Source organism: Raphanus sativus, chromosome 6 (assembly GCF_000801105.2).
Source record: "Raphanus sativus cultivar WK10039 chromosome 6, ASM80110v3, whole genome shotgun sequence".
Classification (NCBI taxonomy): Eukaryota; Viridiplantae; Streptophyta; class Magnoliopsida; order Brassicales; family Brassicaceae; genus Raphanus; species Raphanus sativus.
In genome coordinates, this window is record NC_079516.1 from 16,949,549 (window position 1) to 16,962,883 (window position 13,335).

General features: G+C 38.4%; 1 protein-coding gene and 1 pseudogene across 1 annotated transcript; one reads left to right on the plus strand and one right to left on the minus strand.

Moving 5' to 3' along the window:
* Positions 1-8,680: 8,680 nt before the first annotated feature.
* Positions 8,681-8,766, plus strand: LOC130497230 (small nucleolar RNA R71; annotated as a pseudogene).
* Positions 8,767-12,369: 3,603 nt separating this feature from the next.
* LOC130496231 (copper transporter 3-like) lies at positions 12,370-13,033 on the minus strand. Its single transcript, XM_056988126.1, has one exon. The coding sequence runs from the start codon at positions 12,918-12,920 to the stop codon at positions 12,459-12,461; it is 462 nt and encodes a 153-aa protein (XP_056844106.1). The 5' UTR covers positions 12,921-13,033; the 3' UTR covers positions 12,370-12,458.
* Between the last annotated feature and the right edge of the window lie 302 nt (positions 13,034-13,335).

The following is a 13,335-nucleotide window of genomic DNA, read 5'->3' on the forward strand; positions in this document are numbered from 1 at the left end:
AAGACTTGGTAAAGGGGTTACCAAAGTTTAAAGTCAAGAAGGAAGCATGTGAAGCGTGTAGGCTTGGAAAGCAATCACGCAAGAGCTTCCCAAAGGAATCTCAAACTAAGACAAAAGAAAAGCTTGATATTGTGCATACTGATGTATGTGGACCAATGCAGCACCGATCTATTGATGGAAGCAGGTACTTTTTGCTATTCTTAGATGATTATGCTCACATGTGTTGGGTATACTTCATGAAGCAAAAGTCATAAGCCTTCTCACAGTTCAAGAAGTTCAAGGCAATGGTAGAGAAGCAATCGGATTGTTCTATCAAGACGTTGAGATCAGATGGAGGTGGTGAGTTCACTTCACAAGAATTCAACCGGTTCTGTGAAGAAGAAGGAATCAACAAGCAAGTTACATTGCCTTATTCACCACAACAAAATGGTGCAGCAGAGAGGATGAATATGACCTTGGTGGAGATGGCTAGATCGATGTTGGTTGAGCAAGACTTACCGCTCAAGTTATGGGCAGAGGCGGTATACACTGCTTCATATCTTCAGAACCGTCTACCATCAAAGACAATAGAAGATGATGTCACTCCTATAGAGAAGTGGTGTGGACACAAGCCAGATGTGTCACACATGAGGATGTTTGGTAGCTTATGCTACATACATATTCCGGATCAAAAGAGGAGGAAGCTAGACGTCAAGGCAAAGCGTGGAGTCTTTGTTGGATATAGCAATCAATCCAGAGGCTATAGAGTTTTCATTCTGGAGAATGAGAATATTGAAGTATCAAGAGATGTAGAGTTTGAAGAAAACAAGAAGTGGGATTGGGAAAGGCAAGAAGAAGTCAGGAAGACACATGAGTTGTCTATGGAAGACATTCAAACGCCTACTCAACAAACCGAAGGTACTTCTAGCCCTGTTTTCATTCAAAATGATGATCATGATACTAATGATGAAGATGGAGAAACGTCTGAGCCACCAAAGAAGTACAAGTCTATGATTGAAATCATGGAAAAGGCACCGAGAGTAGACCTTGATGAGGTGGCTCAAGCAATAGAAGCTTGTCTTCATGCACAAGAAGAACCATACACTTATGATGAAGCGTGTGGTAAGAAGGAATGGAGAAAGGCAATGGATGAGGAAATCGCCATGATAGAGAAGAACAAGACATGGGAACTAGTGGACAAGCCAGAGAAGAAGAATGTGATCAGTGTGAAGTGGATCTACAAGATCAAGACCGATGAAAATGGCAATCACATCAAGCACAAGGCGCGGCTAGTTGCTAGAGGGTTCTCTCAAGAATATGGTGTTGACTATCTTGAGACGTTTGCCCCTGTCTCAAGACATGATACAATAAGAGCAATACTCGCATATGCAGCTCAGATGAAGTGGCGTTTGTATCAAATGGATGTGAAGTCAGCTTTTCTCAATGGGGAGTTAAGAGAAGAAGTGTATGTCACACAACCGCCTGGGTATATGACGCATGGGAAGGAACACAAGGTGTTAAGGCTACACAAGGCTTTATATGGTTTAAAGCAAGCCCCAAGGACATGGTATGGAAGGATAGATTCATACTTTCTTCAAAACGGTTTCAAGAGGAGTATGAATGATGCAGCCTTAAACATCATGAAGCAAGGAGGAGATGTGTTGATCGTGAGTTTGTATGTGGATGATATAATCATCACAGGAAACAATACTCAGATCATCAACACATTCAAGGAGAACATGAAGAAGGAGTTCGAGATGGTGGATCTTGGATTGTTGAACTACTTCCTTGGAATGGAAGTTATTCAAGATGATGGAGGCATATTTCTTTCACAAGAAAAATATGCAAACAAACTTGTAGACAAGTTTGGGATGCGAGACAGCAAGAGTGTAAGCAATCCACTTACACCACAAGGGAAAGGAGGAAAAATTGAAGATGACAAGGAGTATGGAGATCCGACTAAGTATAGAAACATTGTTGGAGGGCTTTTGTACTTGTGTGCATCAAGACCGGATGTGCTGTATGCAAGCGCCTATCTCTCAAGATACATGTCATCACCTCGCATGAAGCACTACCAAGAAGCCAAAAGGGTGTTAAGGTATGTCAAAGGAACTTCAGACTTTGGAGTGTACTTTACAAGTGTGGAAGAACCAAGACTTGTAGGCTACTCGGACAGCGACTGGGGTGGTTCTAAGGAAGACAAGAAAAGCACTTCAGGTTATGTGTTTACTCTTGGTTCAGCCATGTTTTGTTGGCAGTCAAGCAAGCAACAAACAGTGGCACAATCAACGGCTGAGATGGAGTACATAGCCGTGTGTGCAGCAGCAAATCAAGCCGTGTGGTTACAAAAGTTATTTGAAGACTTTGGACATAAGTTTGAAGGAGACATTCTGATCCTATGTGACAACAAATCAGCAATAGCAATTGGGAAGAATCCAGTGCAACACAGAAGGACGAATCACATAGAGATCAAGTATCATTTCGTGAGGGAAGTTGAGCAGAAATGAATCATTAAACTCGAGTATTGCAAAGGGGATGATCAACTCGCAGACATTCTCACAAAAGCATTGGGCGGTTCAAAGTTTGAAGATCTCAGGAAGCAGCTTGGAGTCAAGTCGATATATGATTAAGGAGGAGTGTTAAACTATATAATCTAATCTCTCCTTAATACATTTACATAAGTTAGTTATTAGTCGGTTATTACACAAAGTGTTGTAACTCTTCATGAAGAGGTGTGTCTCTTCTTAGTATTGATTCGATCTCTATATAAAGATCAATCATTTGTTGTAAACAAAATCACAGAATCTCAATAAAGACAAAATATTTTCAGACAAGTATACAAAATTCGTAACTTGTTGAATAAGTCTAAAGCGTCTATCTTATTTCTTATTCTGAACTCGTGTGTAACACACTGCGATATTTGTATAACACAAGCGGTTGGTAAAAGTCTAACAATTCAGAGCAAAAAAAATATATAAAAACAACAAAATCATTTGGTTTATCTAAATCTGTTTCGACCGTACAGAATTAATAATTTGCCTCCACGTTCTTCTTTTCTTAATTTCTTGAAGTCTTTAAAATAAAGTTTGACTTAATATAATTTTTTTTGTCTGACAAATAGATCATTACTGGCAGACTTGTGCAATGTGTACATAAATGTCGTCATTGGGTCGCTCGTATTATTTCAGTTTCATATAATGTTACAAAATACAGAAAAAGTATCCAATATTTTCAATTAGAAGCACATATATATATATATATATGTTCACCAATTTATGTTATTGTAAAATTAATAATTACAAAGTAATAGGGAATGTCAACAATCATATAATATATTAGTGATGTTAGGACTTTTCAAAGGTCCCTAACCAAATGTTGTAGTATAAAAGATTGTCGAACCAATCTTAAGTGATTCTAAAACAAAGGGAATGCAAGACCATGCTTAATTTAAGTGCAATCAATAAGTGGAGTGAAGAGAATTAAGAACTAGAGTTGAAATGCAATAAAGAAATGATCTTTGTTTCTCAATATGAAGCAAGAGGACTCATGGGATTAGGAAATTGACATCGGGTGATCAAGTTTCAATCTAAAGGTGGCAGCTTTTCAATCAATCTATCAACCTTAAGCCTAGACACAATCCTAAACAAACTCTATCTCTAGATGAATGTTCATTTGCTAAGGCAACTCAAGCATCAAATCTCTTTGGTTGAATGTTACAAAAGCAATCATGGAGAACAAGTCTACTAGCCATCTTAACACCTTTAACAACAAATCTCTTTGGCAAAGTATGTTAAAAGCTTAGGAGAGTTGGTTCAGGCATTTCATCAAACACCTTGTGGGTGGGAAATGCCTAAAGCTCAACTTTTGAGATGCCAACTTAAAAGATGCATTGAGAACACTCTACTAGCAAGGAACAAGAGAGATCTATATTAAAACACCTTAGATCTAGCTTAATCAGCCTTAGTCTCCCTAATCCATGAATCCAAAAGGAGTCTACTCACTAATCTTCATGATTAACCTTAAACCCATGGTTGATTTAAGAGAAATCATGTTGAGAAGCAAGTTTAATCCAATAATCACAAAGAAATAAGAAGAAAAGAGACTAAAGATTCAATCTTTCTTCAAGGTTTCAATGTGTTCTTAAGAGAAAACAAGATCATCCCATCGTTAGGGTCTAAAGATTATTTATAGTAGCCTAAAAACGAGCTGGGTCGACCCAACAAACCTGGGTTGACCCAAGATAATTTGGGTAAAATTTGGTAAAAACAGATGTGAATATTTTTTCTAAGTGTCACAGCTGGTTTTTGACGCGTCCAATAAGCCGCTGGAGGTGCAAAAAGCCGCTGTGACATCACAGCTGGTTTTTGACACGTCGTCACTTGGCCACTGCGAGAAGTCGAAGTTGGACAGGGAGGGAGTTATTTTCCCAGCTGGTTTTTGACTTGGTACATTACACCGCTGCAGAAGGCCGCTGTGACACTTAGGCTCCATTTTGTTTCTCGACCAAAATCACTCTTTTTGCATCAAATCAAGCTCTAAATGCTTCCAACTCACCAAATGACATCTCCATCACCTAATATAGACAAATGAAGTGCAATGCAACCTAAATATGCCTAAATGATGATGATATAGTGATAAATATGCACACAAAATGATACTTAAAAACATGCAAATTCATAAGATATCAACTCCCTCACACTAGTACTTTACTTGCCCTCAAGTAAACTTTTCAAAACTCAAGGAGGAGAGATATAAAGATGGGAGCTTATAACCAAAAGAAACACTCATGGCACTCAACTTGACATCCTAAAGAAACATAGCAAATAGCATGAGCAAACTCTCTTATTAAACTCTAGCTTCTCAAGGCCTATTAATACTCTTATGTCTCTACACAAGATGCAATACTCATCAACCAACAAGTCTTCCTACCAGCTCTCACATTGATTCACACACACACACACAAGGTGGATTCTCACAAATGGGCACATGATCTCAATCATTTGGCTAGGTAAACAAATGGTCTAAAGTGAATGAAGAGAAGGATTCAAATGTATCATTTTAAAGTGGTTATCACTCAAGAAAAGGAGCTTGATCATTATGCAAAATTTATCTAAGATTAGAAGCAACTCATGCATACATGGATCCACTCTCATCATTCTACCCTTTTCCTAAGTGATTACAAGTTCTACCCCCATTCACTTCATTCCATAACCCAAATAGCAACTCAATTTCATGTCTAACCCAATGAAAAAATTTCTCTTTTTCTTTTCTTTTTACTTAGCTAACTAGGGACAATCTTTGCTCAATGCTTAGCTCTTACTTCTCTTTTCCCTTCCCCACTATCTTATTGATTCTTCTTATCATTTTTTTTCTTTTCTTTTCTTTTTTTTTTTTAGGGGGAAGGAGTCAAAGACCACAATCTAGAGCTTTCTTTTCTTTTTATTCTAAGGTCCCTAAGGCTTTTCTTATCAATCTACACTCTTTTGTTCATTTTTCTCAACTTTCTCACTACCCAAACCCAAGATATAAGCTTATAGAGGACATAAACCCAACCATCATCCTAGAAGCTAGCTCAAATCATGATTCTATGCTAGCAAGAAATGAGAACAAATCCATGTCGCCTCTAATACTCTCAAGATTTTGCACATGACAAGCTATCAGAAAAGGCTTCACTCATGCAAATCAATGTTGGCTTCAAAGAAAGGTAAGGGTTCAAGGGTGAGGGAGTACCATTTGGGTTAACAAAGAGTGGTACAATGGAAAAAGATAATCCAAATCTGTATGAGAACCATGATCAAGTATGCAAATGCCCATAAGTGAGACAAATTAAGTTCATTTAAGCCTAAGTTCAGTTTGGAGCTGGTTTTCAGAACAATGTCAATGACAAGCAAGCATACAAGTTTCAAGAAGAGTTTTCAAGGCACGAAGCATGCAAGGCTTTCAAGAGATGCACAAGCTACTTGATATGCTTAACTAGGGTGTCAAATTCAGTGCAAACAAGTGTTCTTTACAAGGCATTATCAACAGCTGCTCCATATGCAAGTGAATGCAATCTATATGATTTAGACTCAATCCTAAGAATGCAAGTGATGCAACTACATGATTCTTTATGCATTTTTCAATTTTTTTTTTAATTTTTATGGTTTTTTCTATGCATATATGAATGTACAATGCAATGCATGAGACTCACAATCAATAAAACAAACATGATTAAATACTTGGTACCTCCCCCACACTTAAATCACACGGTCTCTGTGTGAATAAGATAGAAGGAGATACCGAAAATATGATCAAAGCAATGGTATGTACAAAGAAGGGTTGGAGTGATACCTCAAGTGGAGAGTGAAGTGTGGTGATGGGGTGTCTAGAGCTTGAGCTTTGAGATGGCATGAAACTTCTGCTACACTTATTGAAAACATAAAGAAATGAAATAGCAGATTTATATACAAGGATAACCATGGGAATTCCTCCCAAGTGAGCTTGTTTTGAGTCACTAGCTTGACTACCTTTTCTCTTATACTAGTGAGAAAGAGGATCCTTCCCACCTTCAAGAGTGATGGTGAGGACCTGAGAGAGGAGTTCTTGGAGCTTGATGGGGTCGTTTTGAAGCTGAGGAGTGATGATGGCCCTTGCACTTGAGAATGGCTTGGACCTGCCTTTGCACTTGATCTTGTACTCAATGGTTCCATTCTTGAGCTTCATTGGGTGGAGAGTGAGAGTCTGAGGAGTCTTATCAAGAGGTGGAGAATGAGTTTCTTTCACTATCTTCTTCATGTCATGAGCAGCCTTTGTGGCTCTACTCACCTCCTCCATTTTAGCACTTTTCAAGTGCTCAACACATAGCTCTCGAGAAGACTCTCCAATAAGACCTTCTTCCTTACAAACAGCCACTCCAGCTTGGATATTCTCAATGGATGGTTCTTCACAAGTGATTGTTCCACAATACCCAACATCCATTGAAGACTGAATTGGGTAGGAGACAGCTTTGTTCACATTGAGGAGTGTGACCTTCTTGTTTGGGAAGTCAATGCAAGCTCCAACTGTTATGAGAAATGGAGTGCCAAGGATCAAAGGAACTCTCTTCTCAGTTGCCATCTTCAGAACAGTAAGGTCTACAGGAATTGTGCATGCTCCGATCTTCAAAGGGAAATCCTTGATGAGGCCAATGGGGGTTGTAGAAGATGAATCCCCAAACATGAGAGAAGATGTGTTTGGCTCCATGCTCTCAATACCAAGACTTTTCACCATTTCCAATGAGATCACATTCACACTTGCACCAGAATCAACCAAAGCATCATTCATAGTGATCTTACCAAGGGAGCAAGACAATGTGAACTTCCCTTGAGACTCTAGCTTAGGGAGGGACTGTGGAGGGACTGGTGGATCAATCTTCAAAATGGAGATGTCCAAAAGCTCAGCCACTTCTGCTTGGTGGTGTAGAATGTCCTTGATGAGCATCATTTGGACATGAGCTTCACGCATACCGGAGATTTCTGGGAGCCTGACCCCAACATCACTAAGATCTTTTCTGAACTTGGAGATAACCTTCTTCTGAGCTTTGGTGAGGACCCTTTGTGGAAATGGGAGTGGGACCTCATATGGTGGTAGCTCAACCTCATGAGCTTCTTCCAGCGTGGCCTCTTTCAGCTTGTGGTCAGCTCTCCTTTCTACCGGTTTCTCAGCCTTAGGCTCAGCTCTCTGCAAATTCGTTGCTTCAACCTTCCTTTCAGCTTGTACCTGAACCCTTTCCATAGCTTTATCCACCATTCGTGCTTCAGCTGTTGCTATAACCAATTTCTCAACTTTCCCAAGCTTAGTCCCAAACACTAGCTTCTCAATCTCATCTACCTCTTTCTCATAATCACTCAGCCCAATCTCTGAAGAAGTAGTAGAGATGATAACATTGCAAGACACCTTGGGATTCTTTTCTGGTTTTCCTGGTAGAGATCCCATTGAGCTCTTAGAAGATGATGGCATAGAGGCGACCTGACTCTCCAAAGTGTTGAAGCGAGATGCAAGTTGTAAGAACTTGTTGTTGAGGTCAGAGTAGTTCCTATTAATCTTTGTGTGGATGTTCTTGAACTCATAAACCATTGTCTTCTCATTTCTGGCTTGAAATTCCAAGAGTTTCTTGAACATAGAATCCACACTTGAATCTGAAGTTGGAGCTTGAGAAGAACTGCCTTGAGCTTGAGTAGACTGATTACTTTGGTTGCTGAAACCAGAAGGGTAGCTTTGTGTGGCCTGGTATCCTCCTTGCTGATTGTTGTAGTGAGGTCTTTGCTGGTTGTTGTTTTGGTATTGAAAGTTTGGCTCTTTCCTATACCAGGTGCCATTAGCATTGATGAAGCACAGTTCCTCTTGGCTTTCTAATCCATCAACCTCCTTGATCCCTGCATGCTGCTTTTGTTTCTGGTCCCCAACAGAGTTCAACTGCCCTTGCTTAGCCTTCTCTTTGATAAGCATGTCTAGCTTATCTTGGAGAGACTTAATCTCCTTCCTTGTGGGCTGATCATCACTTCTGTTGGCCCTGTCGTGCTCCCCACTGTAGACTGAGTCACTCTTCACCATGTTCTCAACCAGCTCCTCTGCATCCTCTTTAGTTCTGCCTAGGAAGAATCCATTGCTTGCTGTGTCTAATCTGGCTCTATACTCAGGTAGAGCACCCCTGTAGAATGTGCTCAGCAAGCTTTCCTTTGTGAATCCATGGTGTGGACACTGAGACCAATAGCCCTTAAACCTCTCCCATGCTTCACTAAAGCTCTCAAGGTTCTGATTTCTGGTACTAATGGAGTGAGGTTTGTAGTGTCTCTACTTCTCAAGTTCATACACCTGAAATGCAAAAAGAGGAAGAAGCAGAGCCAATATCACAATAAAAATAAAAATGACTTAGTCTCAAGCAAGTGACTAAATCTCAATGTCAAAATCAACTTAGAACTTGGCAACGGCGCCAATTTGATGTTAGGACTTTTCAAAGGTCCCTAACCAAATGTTGTAGTATAAAAGATTGTCGAACCAATCTTAAGTGATTCTAAAGCAAAGGGAATGCAAGACCATGCTTAATCTAAGTGCAATCAATAAGTGGAGTGAAGAGAACTAAGAACTAGAGTTGAAATGCAATAAAGAAATGATCTTTGTTTCTCAATATGAAGCAAGAGGACTCATGGGATTAGGGAATTGACATCGGGTGATCAAGTTTCAATCTAAAGGTGGCAGCTTTTCAATCAATCTATCAACCTTAAGCCTAGACACAATCCTAAACAAACTCTATCTCTAGATGAATGTTCATTTGCTAAGGCAACTCAAGCATCAAATCTCTTTGGTTGAATGTTACAAAAGCAATCATGGAGAACAAGTCTACTAGCCATCTTAACACCTTTAACAACAAATCTCTTTGGCAAAGTATGTTAAAAGCTTAGGAGAGTTGGTTCAGGCATTTCATCAAACACCTTGTGGGTGGGAAATGCCTAAAGCTCAATTTTTGAGAGGCCAACTTAAAAGATGCATTGAGAACACTCTACTAGCAAGGAACAAGAGAGATCTATACTAAAACACCTTAGATCTAGCTTAATCACCCTTAGTCTCCCTAATCCATGAATCCAAAAGGAGTCTACTCACTAATCTTCATGATTAACCTTAAACCCATGGTTGATTTAAGAGAAATCATGTTGAGAAGCAAGTTTAATCCAATAATCACAAAGAAATAAGAAGAAAAGAGACTAAAGATTCAATCTTTCTTCAAGGTTTCAATGTGTTCTTAAGAGAAAACAAGATCATCCCATCGTTAGGGTCTAAAGATTATTTATAGTAGCCTAAAAACGAGCTGGGTCGACCCAACAAACCTGGGTTGACCCAAGATAATTTGGGTAAAATTTGGTAAAAACAGATGTGAATATTTTTTCTAAGTGTCACAGCTGGTTTTTTACGCGTCCAATAAGCCGCTGGAGGTGCAAAAAGCCGCTGTGACATCACAGCTGGTTTTTGACACGTCGTCACTTGGCCACTGCGAGAAGTCGAAGTTGGACAGGGAGGGAGTTATTTTCCCAGCTGGTTTTTGACTTGGTACATTACACCGCTGCAGAAGGCCGCTCTGACACTTAGGCTCCATTTTGTTTCTCGACCAAAATCACTCTTTTTGCATCAAATCAAGCTCTAAATGCTTCCAACTCACCAAATGACATCTCTATCACCTAATATAGACAAATGAAATACAATGCAACCTAAATATGCCTAAATGATGATGATATAGTGATAAATATGCACACAAAATGATACTTAAAAACATGCAAATTCATAAGATATCAATTAGTATAGTGTAAAGAATTTCTGCCTTGAGCAAGCTGGAATAAAGAACAAAAATAGACGTCCACAAGAGGTTTTTAACTTCTCTATATAAATCCACTATCAAGAATCTATTGTCACAACAAAAGAACATCCCAGTCTCGTCTCCGCATTTATCAACCTTATTAGCAGCGTGATAACAAAAACAAGCCTCGGACAAACATGATGAAGAAGATCTTTATTCAGATCACTGTGGCTTGTCTTCTGTTGGCCATGATTGCGATGGTTTCGGCTCAGGAAAACCACGACGGTCATGATCACCACGAAGGCGACGGCCACGACCATGCATCCGCACCTGGACCTTCCTCTAAGAAACCTAACTCTGCCGTCATTGTTACGGCCGATATGCTCACCGGCTTGGTCGCAACCACCGTGGCTTTGGTCGCTGGTTTCATGTACTGAGTTCCTAACTCTTTATCTCGGTTTTTAATGTTTGTGAGTTGTGATTCATTTTTTCTTTTTACCTTTTTTTATTGTTGTCACTTTTGTTGCCCTCTCTAAATCCGTCAAATCTTTTTCTTTGTGTGTTGAAATTGTTAATAATAAAAATGTACGGTGACATTTAATGATGATGTATAACATGTGCAAAATGCAAATTATGATATGGAACAAGAGAGCTAGTACATATATGGTGACCTATGTTATAAATACATACAATACAAAGTCTTGAAGAGCTCGTTATAATGAAGCTGACCTTATATACATATATATCAAACTCTGAATATGTGATGGAATACATAACTAAACTGTTTTTTTTCTTTCAATTGCATCCGTTTAGATTCGAGTTTTATATTAACATTAGAATGGTCTAATAAAAAAAAATGAAACTACTACATAGTGAGAAGTGATCCAAAATAACTACATGGTGGTCAAGTTGGTCCAGGCCAGGAATTAATTCCTTTCTAATGTGAAATTACTAGTTTCATATGTGACCATGTTGATAAGTCCATCGTTTATGGTCCTTTTGAATATTTGGAAAATGATCCATCTATGGATTACACTTTCCATTTGAAGGTTAGGTCTCTGTGTTTTATTAGATCTGGATTTAACTATTTTTGTTTTCCAAAAACAAAACAGAGAAATGATCCAAAATCCACGTAGAATGCCGTCATAATGGAAACACAAGTCACAAATTAATTTGGGAACTGACTAGGAGAAACCCAAAGAGACATGTGTCTGCTGATACCAAATTATTGAAATCCAGTCCGTACGTACGTGCCAATATATATAGTGTATATTTTTTCGTACTAGATTATTATCGACTATTATTAATCAAATGATATTTGCTAAAACTAGCTAGCACGTACTTATACATAACCTCCAGCAACCTATCAGTTTTCTAATGTCTTTTTTTGGGAAAAATATCTATTTCAACATTAACTTTACACCATCATGTATATTCTTTCACAAAGTTTGTAGTAGTGTGTATTTCACACTGAACTAAACAAAAATTTTAAAATACTATATGAATTTTATACGTCATGTCTATTTCTTCACGAACTTTATAGCAGTACATTTATCAAATTGAACTACACAAAAATTCAAAATATTATATAAACTCTCAAAATCGTGATTATTTATATATTGACCGCTATATTTAGGTGCTGATAAGGTTAACAACAACCGAATCTCTGAAAACTCATAATAAAGAAGAAGATATTTTTCACTAAATTGCAATGTGTATATGTGCCATCAAGTCTGAATTTTTTACAAATCGCAACTTCTTCCTGAATTCACGAATTAGGAATACATCAATAATTTAAATAAATACATAAACTACAGGACCTGGATCAGCGTTTGTTTCTTTTTTTTTTCCGGCTAATCTTGGTTTTATTAATCACTGTCAACAGTTACAGAGTTTAGTAAGAAGGATATGATACACCCTCGTAGATTATTAAAAATAAGGGGAAAATTAGCTAATATGTCAGCACATGAATTAGCTTCGCGATGATCAGCGTTTGTTTCGTAGTTTATTAAATTAACCAGACCGTAAACAATTATCTTTTCGACACAACAAGAAAAAAATTGAGAATCAACTAGATCTAAAAATGTTGGAAGATTTTATTTTCATCATTATTGCTATTTCAGACTTTCAGGGGGAAAAAAACAAAACGATAAAGCCACAAAACAAATATGAATCAACAATGTGACTGAACCTCGGTGTGATTGTTATTACTACCAGTGTCTTTAAAAGACCTACTTCCAAAAATCATAAACCCTAATCCAAAACCAGCCATTGCAGCCAAGAAGACTCCTCCATTGAATGACATCACAGCCAACATGATCAAATAAGACAAACCAGCCCTCACAGTGTAAACCACCGTCTGGATAAGCCCGCCGCCAAAGCTAGCCGGACCAGCTTTCATGACTCCGCACCGCGAAATATACTCTGAAAATGCAGAAAAGACGAAAATGCTGGCGAGGCAGACCCAATACATGGTCAGATTGGTCCCTGGCCAGCCGTCGAATAGAACCTCCGTGTTTTTGCCCCAAAAGAAAGTCATGTGCATCATGCCACCGTGATGACGGCGGCGATGTTGGAAGAACGCCGATGGTGAAGGTGCCGGAGCCGTCTGAGAAGATCCACTCATGCCGTTCATATTTGTTTAGAGATATTTCTCTTAACTTGAGATGTGAGGGTTTGCTTGTGTGTGCGTGTGGGGTAATTATAAGGGTTTAGTTTTGGGGTTGGAGTTTGGTGTGTAGTACATTTTTACAACAACAATGCGACAATTTTGTTTATATTCTTGTGTTGAAATTGTACTTCAAAGAGACTTAGTTGAGATAAATAAGAAAAAGATATCTAAGTGAGACTAGATAATTCCTTTTTTCACGTCTAATACGTGAAATTTGAACAAGTAAAACCCAAAGATCTAGTTGGGAAATCTTTGATTAGTTTTTTTGAGACTTGAAGCAGTTCGTCTTGTTTCTAGCTTTACTGTTATAATTGTTTTCATAGTATAAAGCGTGTAGATTTGACTTTAAAAAGGTTTAAAGTGCGTAGAATTTTTAAAT

Excerpts from the sequence above, each read along its gene's own strand:
- LOC130496231 (XM_056988126.1), bottom strand. The coding sequence starts at position 12,920 with ATGAACGGCATGAGTGGATCTTCTCAGACGGCTCCGGCACCTTCACCA.